Source organism: Chanodichthys erythropterus, chromosome 9 (genome assembly GCF_024489055.1).
Source record: "Chanodichthys erythropterus isolate Z2021 chromosome 9, ASM2448905v1, whole genome shotgun sequence".
NCBI lineage: Eukaryota > Metazoa > Chordata > Actinopteri > Cypriniformes > Xenocyprididae > Chanodichthys > Chanodichthys erythropterus.
The window spans coordinates 16,833,545-16,855,472 of NC_090229.1; the positions used below are offsets into that span (position 1 = coordinate 16,833,545).

At 37.9% G+C, this 21,928-nt stretch overlaps 1 protein-coding gene across 1 annotated transcript in view; it reads right to left on the bottom strand.

Moving 5' to 3' along the window:
* Window positions 1-9,284, bottom strand: part of nol4la (nucleolar protein 4-like a) — a 42,343-nt gene extending 33,059 nt beyond the window's left edge. The window contains exon 1 of the mRNA XM_067394801.1: window positions 8,049-9,284. Coding sequence (XP_067250902.1) covers window positions 8,049-8,390 — 342 coding nt within the window. The 5' untranslated portion in view covers window positions 8,391-9,284. The remainder of the gene's footprint in view (window positions 1-8,048) is intronic.
* Between the last annotated feature and the right edge of the window lie 12,644 nt (window positions 9,285-21,928).

Genomic DNA, 21,928 nt, shown 5'->3' on the forward strand with positions numbered 1-21,928 from the left:
CCTACAGGTGCAGCACAATAAATTAGAAATATACACATCGGTATGTTGATGGACATACACTTAATAATGCGGATGGTGAGGAATTACAGTTGCAACGTCTCATAATGTATGACAAACTGAGTAGCAGTAGCATATCACTGAGAAACTTCCTGCTCAAGTCGTCCTTGCAATGGAGGTTCGGGTTGAATAACTAGTTCTTCCAATGTTTCATCATTGGACTCGAGCTTGAAATGATATGGTACAAACGACTCCATCATTACTGTCTTTGCATTGTGTACTATCACTGAGGATTTATGAAGCCTCCAGAGGTGAAGTTCAGTTGTGGTAATGGGCATTTCTTTTTTGACATGCGCTGTAAGTAGTAGACCAATCAAAATAGACTGGGCAGTCTGACCAATCAGAGTAGAGTAGGTTCTTGGAAAGGAGGGGCTGAGAGAGACTGAATCTTCGGATGCACAAAACTTCAACTTGTGACTTATTAGATGGCAATATTTATTGGATAGTGTGCGCTACAAATAAAGTTTTGTTCATGCATCAAGTGAAAAACGCATAGACCAAAATATTGATTCTTGGGATTTAAGAAACAATGTTGGTTCATCAAAATGAGAATCGATTAAAATTAAGAAATTAATATTTTCAACCTATAATGTATATAATTATTAATTAATAATTACTTAGTAATTGAATTACTTGGTAACTATGGGTGCAAAATGATTAACAAAATCATAAACATTTAATTTCATCTTGGCCATGCAAACTGTATAAATGTCTCTTTTTCTTTTGATTTTAGACTTAAAATTCACTCATCTGACATCTAAGTTTCTCAACAGATAAGTCATATTAGGTAACAGGTATGATGTAAGATGCCAAAGGTTTTCTGAAACACCTGTATGCTTTTGTAGCATCTCTATCATCCCTCAGTAGATATGATGGATTGAGTGAGTCTCGAATGCTTGACCAGGAGATTTCCCCCAGCTCAGATAGTAAGAATATGCTCATGGTTGTCTTGCCATAGGCCCATACTGCAGAACACTGGCTAAACACTGTCACACACACATACAAAGCAATGAGGATATTTCTGTTTCCGTTGGCATAGCAACAGAAAGCAATCATTTCCCTCACTTAAAATCTTGCAGCATCGTTTCTTCTCCTTTGCCCCCTTAATAAGAAAAATCTTTAAAAAGTCTCCCTTTCGCTGGACTCTTCATCAGTTTCTGAAAATCAACAGAGACATAGATGAAGGGGGGAAAAACGAGTGTGCGAAGGGTAGGAGAGCAGTGTGAAGTCTTACAGTGAGCTGTCGTATATCTGTTACTGTCAGCATTTGGTGCAAATGCAGTAGACTGTGAGATGTGTTTTAAAGGAGGTTTTACAATAAACGCCTATTGATGAACCAGGGCCAGTGTGAGAGAGTTTTGAAATGGTTGATGTGCCATTACTGAGTTGTTAGTAACTAGATGGCTTTATTAAAACGACAAGAATATAGTGTACAAATAACTTGTAGCAGATCTATACAGGTGGAGCTGGGGAAGGTGGAGGGTTTCTGAAGCACGCTGCGCTGCTAAGCAAATGCTAACTCATTTAAAGATTAAGCACGCAGCTCATTGGCTACTAATACAGCAGGAACCAATCATCTGTGACCTATAGATAATGATATGGTTATTAGCAGGTTGAGTTAAGGACTTATTAGCCTGCCCAGTAGAGTTTCATGCCAGAACTTTGTATATCTTTTTGTGGAAACTGTGATACATTTTTTCAGGATTCTTTGATGAACACAAAGTTTAAAAGAACAGTATTTATTTGAAACATAAATCTTTTGTAACATTATAAACAAATATATTGTCTCTTTACAACAATAATGCATCCTTGAAAGGAGCTTTGACTACTTTCAAAAACATCGTATTGACCCCAAACTTTTCAATGGTAGTGTGTATATGCATATTAAATATATAACTAAAAATAAAATTTCTAAATTCTTGTGACAGGTTCAGTGAAACTGTTGGCAGGGCAAGTAAACCCTGAGTGAGTAACCTGACTGGGCAAGCAAAAATCTTTAATTCTAAACACCTGTGAATCTGTGGTTGCAACTACATATGATATTGCGTGTTTTACTGCATGTGAGTGTGTTTTTGCTCCCAATATTAGCCACAGGACATAACAGGTGATAAATGAAGTTACTCCCCCTCACTAGAAAGACAGCAACAAAGAGAAAGAGCAGAAGGAGATCAAGAGAGAGGGAGAGAGAGAATATTAAAGCAACATAGAGAAAGAGTTTGACAGACAGAGAGCAGAGCGAGCTTGTGATGCCCTGCAGCTGAATTGAGCACCACTCTCATGAAACAAAGTCTACAGTGGGCCTGTGACACAACAGATACATATTTAATAGCTTTATGAATGATATGCGCGCAGACAGAAGAGCAAGGGCCGTTCAACTTATATGCTATTAGTGGCTTTTTTTCGCTTCTCTTTCTCTCTTCTTCGTCCACAGAGATAGTGTGATTCTCTTAAAACCACACAGGATAAACAGCCCCCTGCTCTATCAGGTCCCCCTCCTTCTCGCCCCCACACACTGAAACTTGGCACACCCATGGAGTAGCTGCATCCGAGAGGCCCTCCGCCACTCTTCTGCATCCCACACTGCACTGGGGCTCTAACCCACACTATGGCCCCCTGCAGCCCTGCCACCCAGGGGGAGGTAAAAGGGAAGACACTGCTCACATGGGGGGTAGGTGGGGGGTAAAAGCGGAAGATGAAGAGGAGAATGTTCAGGTGGGAGCTGGCAGGGAGCACTCTGGGTGAAGTCAATTTTGTGTTTATTGCTGATGATAAAGAGAAAAGACTGAGAGAGTGTGACTGATAAGTGACAGTGTGGTCTTCCTTACGCTATCTCTTAACACAAAAATAGAAACAGAAAATAAAAGTAGAACTAGGAATTAAAAATTGTAAAAGAAATGTACACATACACACTAACTAACCTCGATGAACATGTCAGTTCAAATATCCTCTTTTCAACCTGCTGCATTTAAAAGACAAACTTTTACATGATGAAAACAATTAGCTACACGTATAGTGCTAAATGGAAGCACGGATATATTGTGCCACTTTTTTCTGTATCCTATTACTGTAAAAAGGTCCCTATTGCCTCTGTTCCTCTTATTATTCTGCTCTGTTTTGTTTGTTCTTCTTTCTTTGTTTGTTGTCTAATTTGCGTACATAGAGCAGGTTGGGAAGGATCCCCTACTGTTCCAGTCCTTAATGAGATAATAATGCTGATGTGAACACACTTAGTGTGTACGTGTGTGGATGGTTGCACTTCCTTGTTCTTGGACACATTGTGGCATGCTGATTGGTCAAGAGCTTGGCAGGGTTGGTATGAAATGCAGTGACCTCAGTTGCTTGGATTCACTGCCCTTTATATTGAAAGCTGTTATGTTTCATATTTTAGTTACTGCCAATTTGGAATTTTGAGGTCATAGTGTAAAATAGCTTAGAAATAACAAGCAGCATTTTATATATATATATATATATATAACAAGCAGCATTTTATATATATATATATATATATATATATATATATATATAATGCTGCTTGTTATTTCTAAGCTATTTTACACATATATATGTGTGTGTGTGTGTGTGTGTGTGTGTGTGTGTGTGTGTGTGTGTGTGTGTGTGTTTGTGTGTGTTTGTACATAGAGTTGTTCCTTGTCCTTGATGAGATAATAGCGCCGATGTGAACAACTCACGGATAGTGTTTTATTTTTATTAATTATAATAAAAAGCAATAATTTTTTTTTAAATTAATTAATTAATTAATTAAAGGTATTAAAGCATTAAATTATCCAAAAACCACTAGAACATTGCTATATATTTTGCTGACATGTGTAATTACATTATCCCAAATGTTTATAATGTTTAAATCCAGAGAAATCCACAATTTTAACCAGTTTTAACCACAATTTTAACCACGACCCGTGTCACCTGTCAATGGCGTCATATCCCCCTCAGCTCTCAGTAGAAACCATGAAAAACTCACTTCCTGAAAAAATGTGTAAGTAGTAGTTGTACTGCAAGCCGGCGATCTCTGCATATAGCAAGCCACAGGTGTTTGTTTTGCACATTCGTGATAGACCACAATTATTCATTATCATTTGCTGCAGGTTCAGTCTCCAAAGATAACCCCATAAAGCGAAAACAGCTATGGAGGTGAACACGACAACTCCCATTATTCCACGCTTCATCACTGCGTCGTCAAGCTACATCTTTATTATTGCTTTGAATAAGCAACGTCTAGCGGTGAAACTTACATACTGTGCCTTTAATTAATAATTTTATAGTTTAATGTTAAATTGTAATCATTAGATTAATAAATAATTTCAAAATAAAATCTACAGTCTTGGTGCATTAACAGTGGCTGAACCAATGGCATGAGTTGGATGGGGATATCTTTTTAGCCAGAACCAATGACAGATGGGGGAGTGTTTGAAAAACCTGTTTGAAAACAGTCATTCAATTTTGTTTTAAAAAGTACTAAAAAGCATGGATAAACTTAGGCTGACATGGGCAATGATTATGTCCTTCGGATGAGACGTTAAACTGATGTCCTGACTCTCTGTGGTCATCAAAATTCCCATGGCCCTTTTTGTAAAAAAGTAGGGGTGTGTCCTGGCCAAATTCCCTCCATTGGCCCTTATCAATCATGGCATCCAAATAATCCCCATCCACTCAATTGACTATCACTCTCTCTCCTCTCCACCTATAGCTGGTGTGTGGTGAGCACACTGGCGCCGTTGTACTGTGGCTGCTGTCGCATCATCCAAGTGGATGCTGCACACTGGTGGTGGTTGAGGAGAGACCCCCTGATATGATTGTAAAGCGCTTTGGGTGTACAGTAGTACATAGTAAAGTACTATATAAAAGAAAAAAAATGTGTGTGTGTGTGTGTATTATGGAAAAATAATGTGTTTTAATTTTATGCATTTACTGCATTTAATGTAGTTTATCTTACATTTCATATAGATGATTGGTGACGAACATGATGCAGGCAACTCACTACATGATGATATAGCAAAAATGCCTCGCATGAATTTTTGTCTCATATATAGGCCTATATGATATAGTTAAGCAAACGGCCTATCACACGATTAACAAGCGCAATATTACATGAGTGCTAATTTTAGTGTAAATGTTATATTGATTTTATACAACAGTTCAATATATAAAAAGTTAATATTGTGATATATTTTACACACAATATTGTCTGTTTTTACTGAATTGTTTTAAACGAAAATATAACCTATAAAGCCAGAGCAGAACTGTTCTGAGCAACACACAGCAGTGTTTCGTTTCTGAATTAATCCATGTTTTGAATTAATCAATCGGGTGAACCAATGATTCAATGGCCCATTCATAAAGAGAGCCATTAGGTGTGTTCTGAAAAAGGTGTCTGAAGAAATCATGGCTGTTTCAGCCTAAAAGTTTATGTGTAATAAATTCTATGTTGAATCAAATAAAATATTTACTTCTTAAACTACGTTTTACAATGTCTATATGATTTTCTGATTTAACACAATAATGACTTTAAATTATCTTTTGGGGGTAATTTCTTTTGCAACTAATTACATTAATTAATCAGCACATCATGTAATTAATTAGATTAAAAATGTTAATCACTTGACAGCCCTAATATATATATATATATATATATATATATATATATATATATATATATATATATATATATATGAATGGCCATAGGCCATAACCTCCCCCATATGACAGGACTGGTCATCTGTGTGACTGACAGATCATATGTGAGATGTAGTGTATATGTCATGCAGTGATAGAAGGCTGTATTAGGATGCACAGAGGCTCTACAGAGGGGACAGAATGACTGATGAAGGGTAAAACAAACACAGTATTAGAGAGCTGTTAAATAATGATAGTGAATGCCAGTGTATACAGACCTCAGATCAGCCACATGTTTTCAGAGAAAGAGAGAGAAAGTGGTGGGTGGAGAATTGTGTGTGCATTCTGGGGGGAGGGCCGTATTTCTCAACAAGTAATTCATATGTGTAATCATGAACTTCACTTTCACATCTGACTTGCACATTCATTCCATTACAGGAGCAATTTATGGATAGAGGATCTGTAATTGCCACAGGCTCACTGGACGTCCTTTGGGCAGTTAAACCCACACATCTGTGTGAAGGGTTAACTATGGCGGGAGACGTTACTATGTTCAGAGTTCTGCCTCATTTCTTCTTAACACAGTCTTATAAATTAAAGGCACGCTGAGAGCTGCCTGTTAGGAGCTGTCAAATGGTTGCATAGCAATTATCTGCTAACGAGGATTAATCGACACCAATTTAGCATTGGTTATTTTGTTAAAAAAATGTAAAATTATACTTTTTTTGTACAAAGTGATCAAAAGGCTCACTTGGTGGCTCCCATCTGCATGATCACAGATCCTTGTTGTGTTTTTAAATGCACAGTCAGACAACTGGGATGTTATGTGAATAGTGAAACGAGTATGAACAGCCATTAAAATACTCATTAAAACAGTCATGTCACCATTGTTCCTAATTTAAGTGCTTATTTTTCTCAGGCTGAGGTGTGCCAGTCTCTGGGGAGTCAGTCCCTCTTGGATGGCAGACAAAGGTCTTTTGGTGGGACCCCTTGAGGGCAATACTCAAAATGGTGTCTTGTTCATGGCATAATGCACCAGTGGTAGTTGAGGACCTCCTAGTGTTCAAGAAAACAGTCACTTGCATGTTTATCCCAGCCTTTACACTAGATTAAATGTGGTCATTTGTTTTATATATATATTCTGATTTCATAAAAACACAAATCCCTTCTGTAATTATAGGTCGTGATTACCATTCATGTCTATTAAACTAATATTAAAACTATTATCGGCCAGACTGGGGCTTTAAATAAGCTTCGTGACCAAATACCTTTATGCATCGGAAAAAAAATAAATAGCAACATCCTCGCGCATCCTTAGGGATGCAAAAAAAATTTCCATTCCCAGGGCATCAAATTGATTCTAAATGAAATTTTGCTCTGGTTGTCTTTCTAATGATGGATTCTGTCATAGTCCTGGGATGTGTGAAAAAACGCGAGCATTGTAGAGCAGAACAGGTAGGTTACCAGAGCAACGAGTGCCAACCGTCCGCTCCGCCCTCATCCGGTACAGAACAATGCAAGTGCTCTCCCTAACCAGAATAAAAACGTATAAGGCACGATAGTGAAATAGTTGCGCGTTTTACATTATACTTGCTCAAAGTACCGTTTTTTTATTAAGTGTTTAATGTTTGTTAAATGCCGCTCTAAATGACACATTGATCGGCGAGCGCGCGAGCGCCTGAGATGCCCACAGGAGGATGGTGCGCGAGACCCTCAAGTGGTCCGCGAGAGGAGCTTAAGTCCCCCAAACATAGATTTACCGGAACATACCGATTATTTACATCAATATAGCTGTTTTTTTTAACGTCCACCATGTTGTTAGCCCCTCGGGAAAACTCTCGCGCCCCTCTGCGCCCCGGCATCCCCAGCAATTGGGTACACGAGCTCACCACACTCGCGCTCCCGCCTCGAATCGAATCGTCCAGTGACAAAAACCAAAGTGAATAAAATCGCGTTGTCTCAATCAACATTATCATGATTTGCTGAGATGGAAAAACGGGCCACGTTGTGATTTTCTGTGACATCCCGATCCCGTCAGCAGGACAACGTCATGCCAATTCGTCAGATACCATTACTACACCACCGTTATCGCCGGTGCGTTGCTATGGCAGCCAGCTCTCAGAGTAAGGCTGTTCTGCCCGGTTGGGGTGAGGGATGAATATGCTCGGTCAACCCGAGGTGTAAGATTGAAAAGTTGCGCACAGCAATGTGGGTTGCGCGTAGGTGGAATCAAACGAGCGCTGTCCCGAAGCATATTGAGAAAGGTCTAAAGCATCGGCAGAACCATATTGAGAGTTGAAGTCCCACAATCACAAACACAGTTCACTCACATATTATCAAGTGGGAAAAAAGCACTTTACCGTAGACTTGACAGGGACGTACAGGACGGGCTTCCCCGATGGCTCTTTCTTGTTGTGCTCGCCCAAGATGTTGCTGCCGACCTGAAACCCTTTGGACTTCACCCAGAATTTGAATTTGGCGTTGATGTGGCTGTTGTCGACATAGACACCGTCGGACTCCTCGTTCTGAAGCAGGGTCTGCATTATTTTGTTGTATTTTCGGCGCGTGACGGTCTTTGTTTTACCCGAGTCTCCGTAAGTCCGGAGACACCAGTCCTGAAATTCGCTGAACATCTCTGCCTCCAGCACGACGGGACTTCGGCTCCTTTTTGTTAAATCCGCGCATGGTTTCTTAGTTGCCATTCCTTCCTCTTTGTGCCCCTATTCGAACGATCAAATGCAACTACAACGCCTGAAAATGATAGTAGACTCCCCCTCCTCTCCCTGTCCCGCTACGAGGATGGATCGCTTCGACACCGGTGCTGGAGGTCCACCTCCGCTAAACAAGACGAAAAAAAAGTCGTATTACGTCTGCCTGTTTCGGGCAGTCGCACACCTGTTTGCAGAGAGACGCCTCGCTTACTGTCCCAAACCGCAACGGCAAATGTCACTTGCACACATCATCCGCTGAGGAACTGAGAGAGGGGGCCGTCCTACCAAGCGGGTATCTCCCACCTGTGCGTAAACGGCTCGAGGACCAGTGTAAGTGGGAAAAACCCCGAGGGTCTATACCGTAAACGTAAATAAAACGCAATCCTTCCTGGCTTCAGGAAGGGATAAAAAGAGCTCGCGGTGACAGACTTTAACGGCCCACTTTTTAAACGACCGGCGCGAGCGTTCTAATACGGGATATGGCACGAGCCTGTTGATGTCATACGGGCGGGAGAATCCTTAGCAAAAACGAATTGTTCGAATTAATTTAATACTGATGTTTCAATTTAAAAAAACGCTATGCGGGTTGAAATAGACTGCCTTCACGAGCCGCCGTCACGCGCTAGGACTGTCCCACTCTTTCCACCTGTTTGAATCGGACCTGCGCGTGCACTGCTGAAGCCACGCTAGAGACCGTCCCAAATTGACATTTCTCGTTTATAATCTTCAGGATTTAATAGCTGCTGGTAGTTTTGTGACAGAAACGTCTGCCGTGCCTCAGAATAAGATAAAAAAGCAGCCGTAACGAAGTAGTAGACTGTTTTCTTTCTATCTTTTTTCTTTCTTTCAGGAAGTAGACGGTGCAGCGCGTGGACGCAGTGGTTACAAAGCGGGTAGGCAGTAGCTAGTGTCGCAATAAAGAGAACATTTTCCTATTCAGACAAAAGAGGAAAAGGACCGACTTGACATTTCTACTAATCAACATTAGTGAAAACATCCCTATTGAAATATATTGAATAAAATACAACATACAATAAAACTGCAAATGCATCGATATAGTTGAAATGTTTTGTTCTCTTGTAAAATATTAGTGATTACAAAACAACAATAGCAATACCATTTGGTAACCTTTTGTCTTAATTTTTTGAGTAGTGTGGTGATTTGGGGGTATTTTAAAATGTTACAGTAGCCATTGATGGTCTTCTCAATCTACTATAATAAAATGTTATAGGCAGTAAAATCCACTTTTTTCACTATTCAGTTATAATAATGCACTTGATACTGTGGATGTACATTGAGTTCAGTAAATTTTACAATGATTGATTAATTTCAGGTAAATTGATCATGGTGCTCTGTTGACAAAGTAATTAACTCTTGGACAACTGTCAGCACTTTGCACAATCGTGAATATTAATATGGATTGATATTTGTGGTAATTTCCCATGTTAAACAGTAACTAGTGATTCTAATATTCAACTTAAAACATTATATAGACAGTTTGAAGAATCTTTGCTGAATGCTGTGGCTATTATAGGATATATATATATATATATATATATATATATATATATATATATATATATATATATATATATATATATATTCATATATAAAACTGCTTATGACGTGTGTGTTCAAGTGTGGTTCAGTGTCCTCTGTTAGGTTCCATGTGTGTATTTGGTCTGTTCATTTCTAATACACTCTGTGACAGAGTGCTCATGCTTGGCCATGTATGTGTACATATTAGTTGCATTGTGCTTGTGTGTGCGAGTGCTGGTATGTGAGCATCCTCTCTTTCTGTGTGCAGTCAGTAGTGTGAGTGCTCCGGGGCTGTGTCGAGGACCATGCTGGGACTGCTGGTGATGTCGGCTGCTGTTGCTATGACAGCAGCTCAGCTCCAGCAGCTGAAGAAGCAGAACAGGCCGCCTGTATCTGCCCCATCCAGACTGCATTGCCTCATCCAGAATCTTCTCTCAGTCCTAGAACCTGTTCGGAGTTCTAAAAGGCTTCCCTGGGTCTGGAATCACTTCAGAATTTCAGAATCTTCCCTGAGCTCCGAAGTTCTGTCAAAAGGTCTGGGATTCAATGGATGAAGCAGACAGGAATGTGTCCCTTTGATGTTCTCTGATTCTTAAAGGGGTATTCCACCTTGTTTACATACCATGTTCATTTTGCCCAGCAGCTAGTATTGACTAGTCAGTTCCAATAAAATGTTTGATTGACAGCACTAAATCCTCTTTGATTGGCACAACCCTGTGAATCTGTCCCAGATGTGCACCCCTTTAGTTAGAAAAAGATATTAACAAACCAATTAACATCACTAGCCAAGGCTAAATTTAGAATAAATAGATTTTTGAAGAAAATGTGCTGTATTTAAATCCATCTTTTTTAGTTAGTCATCTTCTCATTATTTTACTTTTCTCAGAAGAAATATATATATTTTTTTTTTAATAAGATAGAAAAATTGTACAGAGGTGTTTGAGAATTTTTTTTTCATTGGTCTTGCAACAGTAATACGTGTAAAACGATAAACAATGTTAGAATATAGCAACGTGTGGGCATGTACAACTAATTACTTGATCTTTCAAACACCTTGAAGAGCCATGAAGGACACATAAATGTTAAAGTTAGCTAATTAGTAACTATATCAAGCCAATTATGAAAAAGATACATAAGTTAGAGTGATTTAGTAAGATAACGAACTTTGAAATTAGACATTTATTTGCTAAAAATAAGCCAGCTATATTTTTTACGTTTTTATTTGATTGTGTGTTTTATAATCATTAGTGGAGGTATTTTACATGCAGTTATAAAGTAAATTATTATTATTTATTACTTATTGCTTATGGGACATGACTTTTTTAATATTATAAACTATAATATTTTTTTTAATATTTAATATTATAAACCCACAAAATATATAGATAAAAAAATACATAAATGAGGGACAACCAAAAGATTTTCTGAACATTTTGGTCTCAAACACCTGCCCTTTTTTAAAATTTACCCTTACCTTTGTTTTACCTTTTTTCCCTTATGTCATGAATCACACCTTTTAAAAAAGATATATAGATGTTCCACAGTTACCATATTGACTTGTTAAGCTAAATATTGACAGGCTTTCCTATAAAGCTTTGATTGCAAATTTTGAGCTTAACATATATATATATATATATATATATATATATATATATATATATATATATATATATATATATATATATGAAAGAAGTCAAACATATATATATATATATATATATATATATATATATATATATATATATATATATATATATATATATATATTTTTTTTTTTTTTTTTTTTTTTTTTTTTAAATAAGACAATTAAAAATGTCATTTAAAAAATGTAACCCAGAAACCCAGTTAGGTTTATGTTTTGTTGTTGATCCGTTAAATATATTGAATACATTCCATGTGTTTTGGGCAGCAATTTCCCCCTTAAAATGAAATTATTTTGGTAGCCTATTTCTTTTATCATAATCAAAAATGAACAAAACTATAACCATACTGGTGTACACCTCTGGACATAAAAACTCTCGCTGCAATGTGCTCTTCAGGTGTGAATTTTCAACTGAGGACATTTCTCTTAGTTTCATCATTTTGACCAAACTCTGGACAGAGACGTGCGAATTCCAGGTCCGGCCCGTGATTGGTCTGTTTTGGGCCAGAGAATTCTTTCTGAGTTAGCAGATCAGCTCACATGACTAATCGCTGACAGGCAGGGAGGTTAAAAGCAGAGCTTACCCTAACATTTCGACATCATGCCTTCTGGCTATGATTAAACGTACTGGCACTGAAGCGAACGCTCTTATTTTTGTCCTTTTGCGTGTTTTTCTATGAGTTTATGTTTCTGTGTCATTCCCTTTCTGTGTTTCACTCTTCGTTCTGGCCACACACACAGTGCGCACCACCAGCCTTTGGCTTCAGCATGCCAGGTTTCTGTTACAGCAACAAAGGGTGTATCTCACTCCCATTGAGAGCGTGTGTGTGCAGAAGTGAATGGGAAGAAGGGATTACGGTGCCAGTGCAGAGGAGGCTGCCGTTTTGTATGTGTGCACTGCTGCTTATATTTGCCGGCTCAGGGTGGGTGTAACTAAAGCTGCGCATTAGCTTAGAACTTAGCTTACGAAAAAAAAAAAAAACAGTCACCCTTTTTCTTTTAATCTCCCCCTCTCTTCCCTTCATTTCTCTCTCTTAAAACATCTTCATTCCATTTTGTCCTCCTTTACCTCAGTTTCTCCCCATCCTTTTCGTCGATCGCTTCAGTTTTCTCTCTTTCCACTGCATCCTCCTGCGCTCATTCATCCAGTTATATGTCTGTGTGAATATATATTTACATAATAAATATAACAAGCTAAGGAAACAGCAAGAAATAAGCTGACGTTAACAAGGGCGACTTCTGGTGCGTCATGTGATTATAATGATGACTGTATGTGACTGTATCTGTCCCTTTTAAGACCTTTTGACTTTTTTGACCTTTGCCCCTTTAGATTGGTGCCAGAACACCCTGCGGCCCAAATTACACCAGGATCAGCTGGTGGGATGCAAAGGAGGAGGGGGTGCGTATATTTGCGTAGGGAGGGGGTTTATCATTTCACGTTGTTAATAAGCCCCTCGCTTCATAATTAAACCCCCCTTAATACTCTCCCCTTCCCCCTTTGCAGGAGGACAATGATGAACCTTCAGCAATCGTCTCCATAACCCTGTCATTTAGAATGGGAGGAGGGAGGGAGGCCAGGGAGAAGCAATCTCTCCCCCTTTCTGGTCCCTCAAAGGGTCACATGACTCATCTCAGCCCTACGCCGGCAAGCCTGGCTCTCTAACTGTGGTGATTAGTGTCAAGCAGGAGATGTAGTCTCATCCTGGTTCTGAGATGTTTAGTGGGATGCACTCTGACTGTGTATAAATTAAGGGGAAGCCTTGGAGACTTCTGTCATCATGTACTCACCCTGCTGTTTCAAACCAGTATGACTGGAAGATACCTGAAGATGATATGTGTTTTTATGTCCATACAATGAAAGTCAGTAGGATTTGATATTCATTTGGATCCAATCAACTTTCATTGTATGGACAAGAACAGCTGGAACCTTCTTCAGAATATTTTCCTTTTTGTTCCACATTGTGGAAAAAAATAAGTTTGTTATAACATTATGATAGTTTTTGTTTGTTTGTTTGTTTGTTTGTTTGTTTTTTGGATGAACTACAGACCTACCTTTAATATAACTTGAAGTCCTCGCTCCGTTCATCAAATCTGATGCCTTATGTGGTTCTCTCGTAAAAAATGAACATTTTACCAATCTAAGGAGACCTAAAAGAATGAAAGATTGAGAAAGGAAAGCAGAGAATGTGTGGGCAGTGCTGAATCAGATGAAGTTTAAATGCTGACGACGAACATTAATTATTCTCAGTTGGTGACTGATGAGGAGTTGACTGATGATCTATTCGCTGCTGCCACCTTAAGTTCAGCCACGGAACTGCATTCGTAATGCAGTATGCTTTTGTCTAAAAGCTGCTGGAATAAATAGATGTAATCAGTTTATTCTATGCATTTACCTTGGATGGCAACACTTTCAGAGTAATGACCAAGCTGACACATTATTATTAGTAGTATTATTATTTATTTAATAATGAAGGCAGTCCATCAGAATGGCACAGAATGACTCTCCTGTGCTCTATTCTGAACAGTTCAAAACATTAAAAGTCAGTACCATAATCTGACCTTAAATCAGTGATTTATTCAATTCAGGTCCTGGAGGACCAACACGGTACATTTTGTTCAGGTTTTTCCAGGATCAATCTTGAGACTCTTCTAAATAACTATGAATTGCTGTTTCCAGTTGTCTCTCACTCAATCTTTGTCTCTCTACCTCTGTCTTTCTATGCAGATAAGCCATGCATTCTTCAGCAGGTGTTAAATTGCTTGTACTGGGAGGTGGTCGGCCTGTTTGTCATCCAAACTGAGGAAGAAGTGAGGGGGAGGGAGCGAGCACACGAACGAACGAACGCACGCAAGCAAACACACACAGACAGCCTCGTGGGACATCAGCGTAGGGTGGGCCAAGGCCTGGGCGTGCAGGCTGGGGGGCAGTGGGGAATGTCAGGACAGGAGAGCCAAGAGGCTGTTGGGAAACGACAGAATGGGCATGGTCACCATGGCAACGCAATTGGCCCAAGCAGTTCGAGGCAACCGGTAACCAAGTAACAGGAAATGAGCAGTGAAAGGGGAGAAACAGAGACAGAAGATAGAGAAGGAGGGAGGTCTTTGCTAATGGGACACACTTGAACTCTTGATGGACACTGATGTTAATTTACAAAGGTGCACTTTATATGTGTGTAAATATGTATGTTTAAACATCTGTCTGCATCCTAAAGTAACAGCAGCTTCGACCTGTGAGGGGCACCATATGTGAAGACTGGCAGACTCTGGACTACAGTTCCTCTCCTGACACCATTATAACAAACTGTGACAGCTTTGACACATGGGGTTAGAAGCAGAGAGAGAAAAAGGTGTAAAGCCCATAAGCAATAAGTATGGATGGATGGATTGATGGATGGATGAATGGATGGATGAATAGATAGATAGATAGATAGATAGATAGATAGATAGATAGATAGATAGATAGATAGATAGATAGATAGATAGATAGATAGATAGAGTGTAGCATATTTTATATCGTTTTTAATACATATTGCCTTTATGTAAGCTCGTTTAACAAATATTAGAAGTAAAAATTAAACATTTAGAAGTAATTCAAGTGTAATTGACCAGTCTCTGTTGTCCTGTTTCCACCGTGACGGCGCTGGAAATCGTGCCGGAGATGGCTCGCGTTCGGCGGGGGAACTGCTAACTTCAGACTGCCGCCTGCGTTTCACTCATAGCCGAAAAATGCCGATTTTTTTTTTTTTTTTTTTAGATAAAATAAACGTACATAAACCTGTATTTTACCGAAGACATGCACCAATTTTACGGAGCTGCACTGCTTTCTCCTGAAGAGGTCGCAAAAAGCCCGCGGTAAATAACTCAACCCCTTGGTTACGTCTGGTCTAACCCAGGAGCTGGGTAACACAAAAACTACTCTAAAAATGCTGGGTTAAAAACAACCCAAGTTGGGTTAAATATGGACAAACCCAACAGGTTGGGTTAAAGGGCACCTTATTATGCCCTCTTTAACAAGATGTAATATAAGTCTCTGGTCTGGTCAAGTTTCAGCTTAAAATACCCCACAAATTTGCCCCTATTTAGGGGTGAGCAAAAACATGCCTTTTACTATATTACTATATTGCTGGCTAAAAAAATAAATCCAAAATTGGTTGAAGAAAATGGCTGGGTGAAAACAACCCAATCCCTGGGTTTGTCCATATTTAAGCATTTTTTAGAGTGCATACTGGAAAAATAACCCAAATAAAAAGGATCTGGGTTGAAAAAATAACCCAAGATTTTTTTAGAGTGTGTATAGATAGATAGAAAACTCACTCAAAAATGATCTCATTTATTTAATTTTATTTTTACTTTTTGAAACTTTCATCAATGTAGTTTCCATAACTTGTTGAAAAGAGTAAGTATCAGTCTTGTCGTCTTGACAACATGTCTGTGGGCTTTAGAGGCAAATATAGGCCTAGTTCTGAACAACCACTCACTTAGCAATTCATGAATCATATTGTACAAAGACTTCTGTTAATTAAGATGAGGCAAATATGCAAAAAGGACTTCTTTCTTCTGCAGTAGTAACAAGTCCCTCCATCTCACAATTTTCCCTGTACGACCAGATGCCACATAAATGACATGGGAGACGTCTAATGAAATCTGAACTATAACCAACAATAACTGGATGAAATCCAACAAACTGCATGCTTTATTTATTCATAAATAGCAGGATAGCAGATAACACTTTACTCATTTAATACTTGAACAGCATTATAGTGCTCCATAATTATTGATCATCAAAAATGTTATCCTGTCCCTATGAAGTAATCAACAATAAACTCACTCCAAATCTTTCCATCAACTTTTTAAAATCTAGAAATTTGAGTATTGAGACATTATTTCAGAGTAACAATTTACCAACATCTGACTGTGAATATCTGTAGGTAATACTAAACTGTAAAAATAAATAAATAAATAAAAAATGTGTTTGATTATACATAGATTGTTAAATATTCGTTTGAAGAATTCTGAGACCTATTTGTCATCAAACATAAACCTGGTTTAGTTACCTGGACCAGTTTGTAAGTAAAAATGGGGACTTGTTTGACAAGGCAATGTAGCACTCTCTTGTTCTCCTTATACACGTTTATAAGTTTTAATTGTGTTGCAGATCTCATAAAGCTTGTTTCTATTAGACTGCATGTTTTTAGTAAGTAAAGGAAAGATATAAAAAAATTGTTGACAAGTAATGTTAATAGGCAATGCTGAGGGCTGCTTATCAGAAGGTTGTTGGTTCAAGCCCCACAAAGAGTGTAACTTCAGCTATCAATCTCGAGTCCTTGCAGGCACTTAACCTAAGGTTTCTTCATGGGGACTGACCCTGCAGACTAAAGCAATTCACCTGAAGAATCTGCTAAATTACTGTTTTCTACCTTTTCTACATTTAATATTATTCTCTTTACAGACTTAGTATAATTGGAGTTAATAGGCCAGTGGGTTAAACATACCTTAATTGTGTAAGACTGTGTATGCATGCCTGTTTACTTAAGTGTAGCTTCATGTGGAGCAGAGTGGTTACCATGGAAACTCAAGGTCAGTGCCTTGGCATGTGTGTATGTGTGCGTGTTTGACTCCTGGGGGTATCGTGGCCGGAGCACAGCAGGGATCCTGCAAAGAAAGTGTTCTAATTTACTGCTAAAGATTTTGATTTGTAATGACTAATGATAATAATACATTATTGTTAATGACAATTAACAAATTACAATATAATAATAATAATAGCCCTACTTTATTATAATATTTTATTATTACATAATTGTTATTATTAAATAATTAAAGGTTAAATTAAAGGTTATGTATAATAATCAGCTGAACATCTCATATTAGCTAAACGGACAAATTGAAATAGGTTCTAATAACAGTTGTAATTACCATACAAGTCCAATAGAGGGCGACCTGTGTATGTATTAACGAGGCAAACTATACATTGTGCTTTTGAAGCACATTTTTCAAGCAGGTGGAGTTGTTCTGTGAAGGGAAGTAACGGCTACACAATTGCCATGTGTTTGCCACATGGTCTTTGAGAAAAAATAATTGTATTTGGATTACAAATGATGAAACAGCACATTGTCTAAAAACTGAACAGTAAGAAGAAATAGGCTAACACTAGTGAAATGTATATGTGGCCTGTCATACTGTGACCAATACTGAAAACCTTGTGGTGACCCCATTGAAGAGTACTACAATGACTTCACAGCCAAAGTGTTTATGACCCTCTTAACTCCACTCACACCCTCCCACAACAAACTCAGTCACACATTAACAGATGCATCTGCTGCACTTGTTTAGTACTGCAAAAAAAAAAAAAAAAAAAAGTATATAAACACCCAGTGTCAGAAATTATCTTTATTAAGGAACTAATTTTCAGTGGCATTTTCAACCTTTATGGTGGCATACCTTTTGTTGTAAAAACATAGGCTACAGTATGTTGTCAATTTACAATCAAGTACTTTAATTGGGTACTTTTAAAAATCTGTAGTAAATACACAAGATCAGGTCTGGGCGTAGAACAGAACATTAAGAAATATATCGTTTTACATTTTAAAAAGGAAACATTAACAACAAATAATTATAAATTACTGCTGAAAAATATATGAAATATATCAAACATTATGTTAAAAAAAAGAAAAAAAGAAAAAGAAACATGACTTCACTATAGGCACATTTCTTGTCTCGCATTTTAAATTACGGACATTTTTCTTCCTTTTGTGACATTTTTGCCCTCAGCCCTGGTTAATTTCTGACATAACACACACAAATAAGTATTAAGTGTTGAAATAAAAAAAAAACTCTTGGGAAAATTAATAAGACATAAACACAAAGTGATTTAATGTCACCTTTTAGATTTTATATAAGACATAAACACAAAGTGATTTAATGTCACCTTTTAGATTTTATACAAGTGTCCAGAAAAGTTTACAATACTCCACTGAACTTTATTACATGCGTTGCAATTCCTTCCCTCATCCCTGTCAGTCAAACCCAGAATCAATCAAGATGATTGGCTAGAAAAGTCTCACAGTGAGGAGACACAAACAAAGGCAGCACTCATGCTGTGGCTGTAGCCGATTGGCTGTGACAAGTGCCATGTGACCCCCTGTGGTGGCTGTGAGTTCCCTTATCCTGGGAACTTGTGATGAGTTTGATCGCACCTGTCAGGACCTGACCTCTAGTATTGTTTTCTGTCTTTTCCCTGTCTCAGCTGCTTACCACTCTCATTCATTCACCTTCGTCTTTCTCTTAGGGATTTTAGCTCAGCCTTTCCCTTTAAAAACACACCTTAAAGAACATAGACTTTCTCAGCTGACATTTTGAAAGTTTTGAAACCTAATACTGCTCAAAATGTATCCACAGTACAACCTAAGTTGTGAAAAGTTTAATTACTAACTCAGCTTCAGCCAACCCAAATAGCTCTCTGCCCTTAAAAAATTAATCATTAATAAAAATGGCCCCATCTTGACCAGTAATAATGCAAGAATGAACTATAATCTACGCTTAAGGCATTTGCAAGACAACCAACTTTATGAATGTACCATCACATTTACCGTTGTTCAGCAACTTGTTTGTGTTCCAAATAGAATAGAAATCCATGTGATCAGGTTTTTCACATAAGAAACTATTTCCCACACAGATTTCGTCAAGGGTTAATGTTGGTCATGTTGACCAACAGAAAGTTGCTTGGTTTCAAAGTGACACTTCATTCATCACTACTGACAACAAACAATGGAACTTTTTTTGCCCGTGCCACACGTTGAGTCAACAAACCTATTTTTTTTTTTCTACTGCTTTTTTTATAGGCCAATTTGGTGCATTGAGTTTTGCAGCTATTTCTCAAGAAAAACTTAGTTGGGTGAGAACCAGACTGGCTTTCTTTCCTGTTACTTACAGGGTGCTGCCCCTTGATAAATAACACAAAGCCTACCTTGACCTCAGTGACCCTGCTGTGGTAGACTAGGCGTGACTAGCACTGAGTGAGATAGGATTTGCCATCTCAATAGCGAGGTGACTGATGTGACGAGCTGTCTGGGTCCTTAGGTTCATCTGTAGCTGAAGGCGAGAGTGGAGTATTTGTGTTAGGAAGCATTTTTCAATCTGCTGCTATTTTTAAAGCAAGTGAATCTGTATCGAGTACTGCAATGTGACATGCTCCATCTAAAACTAAACATTTTATAAGCTCATTTTTCACTATGAAATATATTTACTTTTAAAAATAAATTTGCCACTCCACTATTTAAAATGAATTACTGAATTAATGCAAAAAGTTGGCAAATAACGAATAAAATGGTGACCAGTCAAAGCATCTAAGCTATACGCTTACTAAGACAGAATTTTCATGTCATTTCTTTGACAGAACTCAATGGAGATATTTTGAATGTGTTTTCCAATCAATTATAATAAATGGGCTGAAGATTTCACACTTCAGTCAGAATGCAAAACCTTATCTAAACCTTCATAAAAAGTGATCTATATGACTTGATGTTCACTGAAAGTTCCTAGCTTTCCTTGTTCATGAGAGATGTGCAATGTCTGATTCCTGAATAAATCATTCTTTTAAGTCAGTTATTTTCAATGAATCAGAACTGGTCTAAATGATTCCTTAACTAACTGGACAGATCTTGTTCCGCACACATTTTGGTAGCTATATAGCATGAATTAGACCACTTTTATGTTTACTTTTTGGTGCTTTGAAGCTTCTCTATAAAGACAGTCTTATTTCCTTGTGTGTACAAATAAAAGAAAGTTTGGGGCACTGTGAATATTAAAGTCCTGTCATCATTTAGCCTACTCATTTCACTATTGCTTTAAAGCAAGTGAAAAACCCAGGTATCCCAAATGTTTTCATTTCCTAAAAAGTTGTACTTCACAAACTAGCATACAGCTACAAATAATAACGAGAAACAATATGTCTCAAACACAAGTTAAATGGTCACTTTCTCAAGGGTGCCAAAGCAGACATTGTGAAATATGCATGAAAGAGATTTATGTGTGGGTATATGTTAGGTTTTAGTGAAACCGTTATTTTCAGTTTCAAACAGCATACATCTGGAGGGGGCAGGAAGGAGAGAAGATAAAGACTACTGTTTTTTAGAGCAGAGAGCGTGATAGGGATCGCTGACTACATATTTCACTTCTGATAAGGAAATCACTTCAGTTTAAACTTCCGTGTTGCATTGGACATTCAACTTAAACATTAAAACAAAACCTTTGCTCTTCTCCTGTTCTCTCTCATCTCTTTTTTGTGATAAGATGAAACAAGTGCTTCATATTATTAAAATGTTCCTCACACTAAGAAAAAAAAAAGGTTATTTTAAGAACTGATAATGGAGAGGTTCTTTGGGGAACCCAGAATAGATCTTCTATTGGCATAACAAAAACCCTCTTTGGGAACCTTTATATAGTGTTGTTGCAGATGAAAGCTGACATAAGTTTCCTTCTGTTAAGGTGAAAAGTGGTTAGAAAAGAACTTCTTCTCATTGCAATTCCAACCAGAAAGCACACTTTGAGTGTAAACACCAAACGGAATTGGAAAAATAAGAGTTGTTTTCAAACAGGTTTCCTAGACTTTACAATTGTCAGAAAAACAGGCCCTGCCCCAAACTGTTGTGTCAACATTGTTCTGTTGGGTTGGTTGAAATGCTCATACGTTTCAATAGTGCCACATTGCTTTTTGAGGAAATTAACCAACAGATGTCTTTCTTATAGCTCTACATTTTAAGATAGAATAAGATGGAGAAATACAATCACACAATACACAAAAAATAATTATCAAAGAAAAAGAAGGGATAGCTACTTTGTGAAAGAAAGAGTGAGAAAGGGAAAATAAAAAATCCTGATCCATTGGTGTAGACTCGCCTGTCCTGTCTGTCCTGCTTTGCCTGTAAACAAAGTATGCCTACTGATGTTAAAACAAATAAAAGTGCAATCACGATTTGAAGGGATGGTCATCAAACCTGCATCTAAACTAATCCAGCTCTGTCATATAGGTATTTAGCTATATTCCTTTTTCTTTTTTTATGTATTAACGTGCTAATGCCATTGTCACTTGTGTTAAAGTGGTATTGTGTTTTTATATGACTCATTTCTCCTCGAGCTCCAATATAACTTACTCACATAAACAATTTTTATGATTAAAAAACGAGTTTGTTTGTGTAGGCTATACGCACCAGATTGGCTGTGCCGTCTTCCATAGTAGAACGGAAAACATCACAACGTTTTGATGTGTGGCTGAATGTAAACAGTATAGGGGTCGCAAATAGTGGACTAAAATGAAATTTACAATTTTACGGGATTGTCTTACATTTGT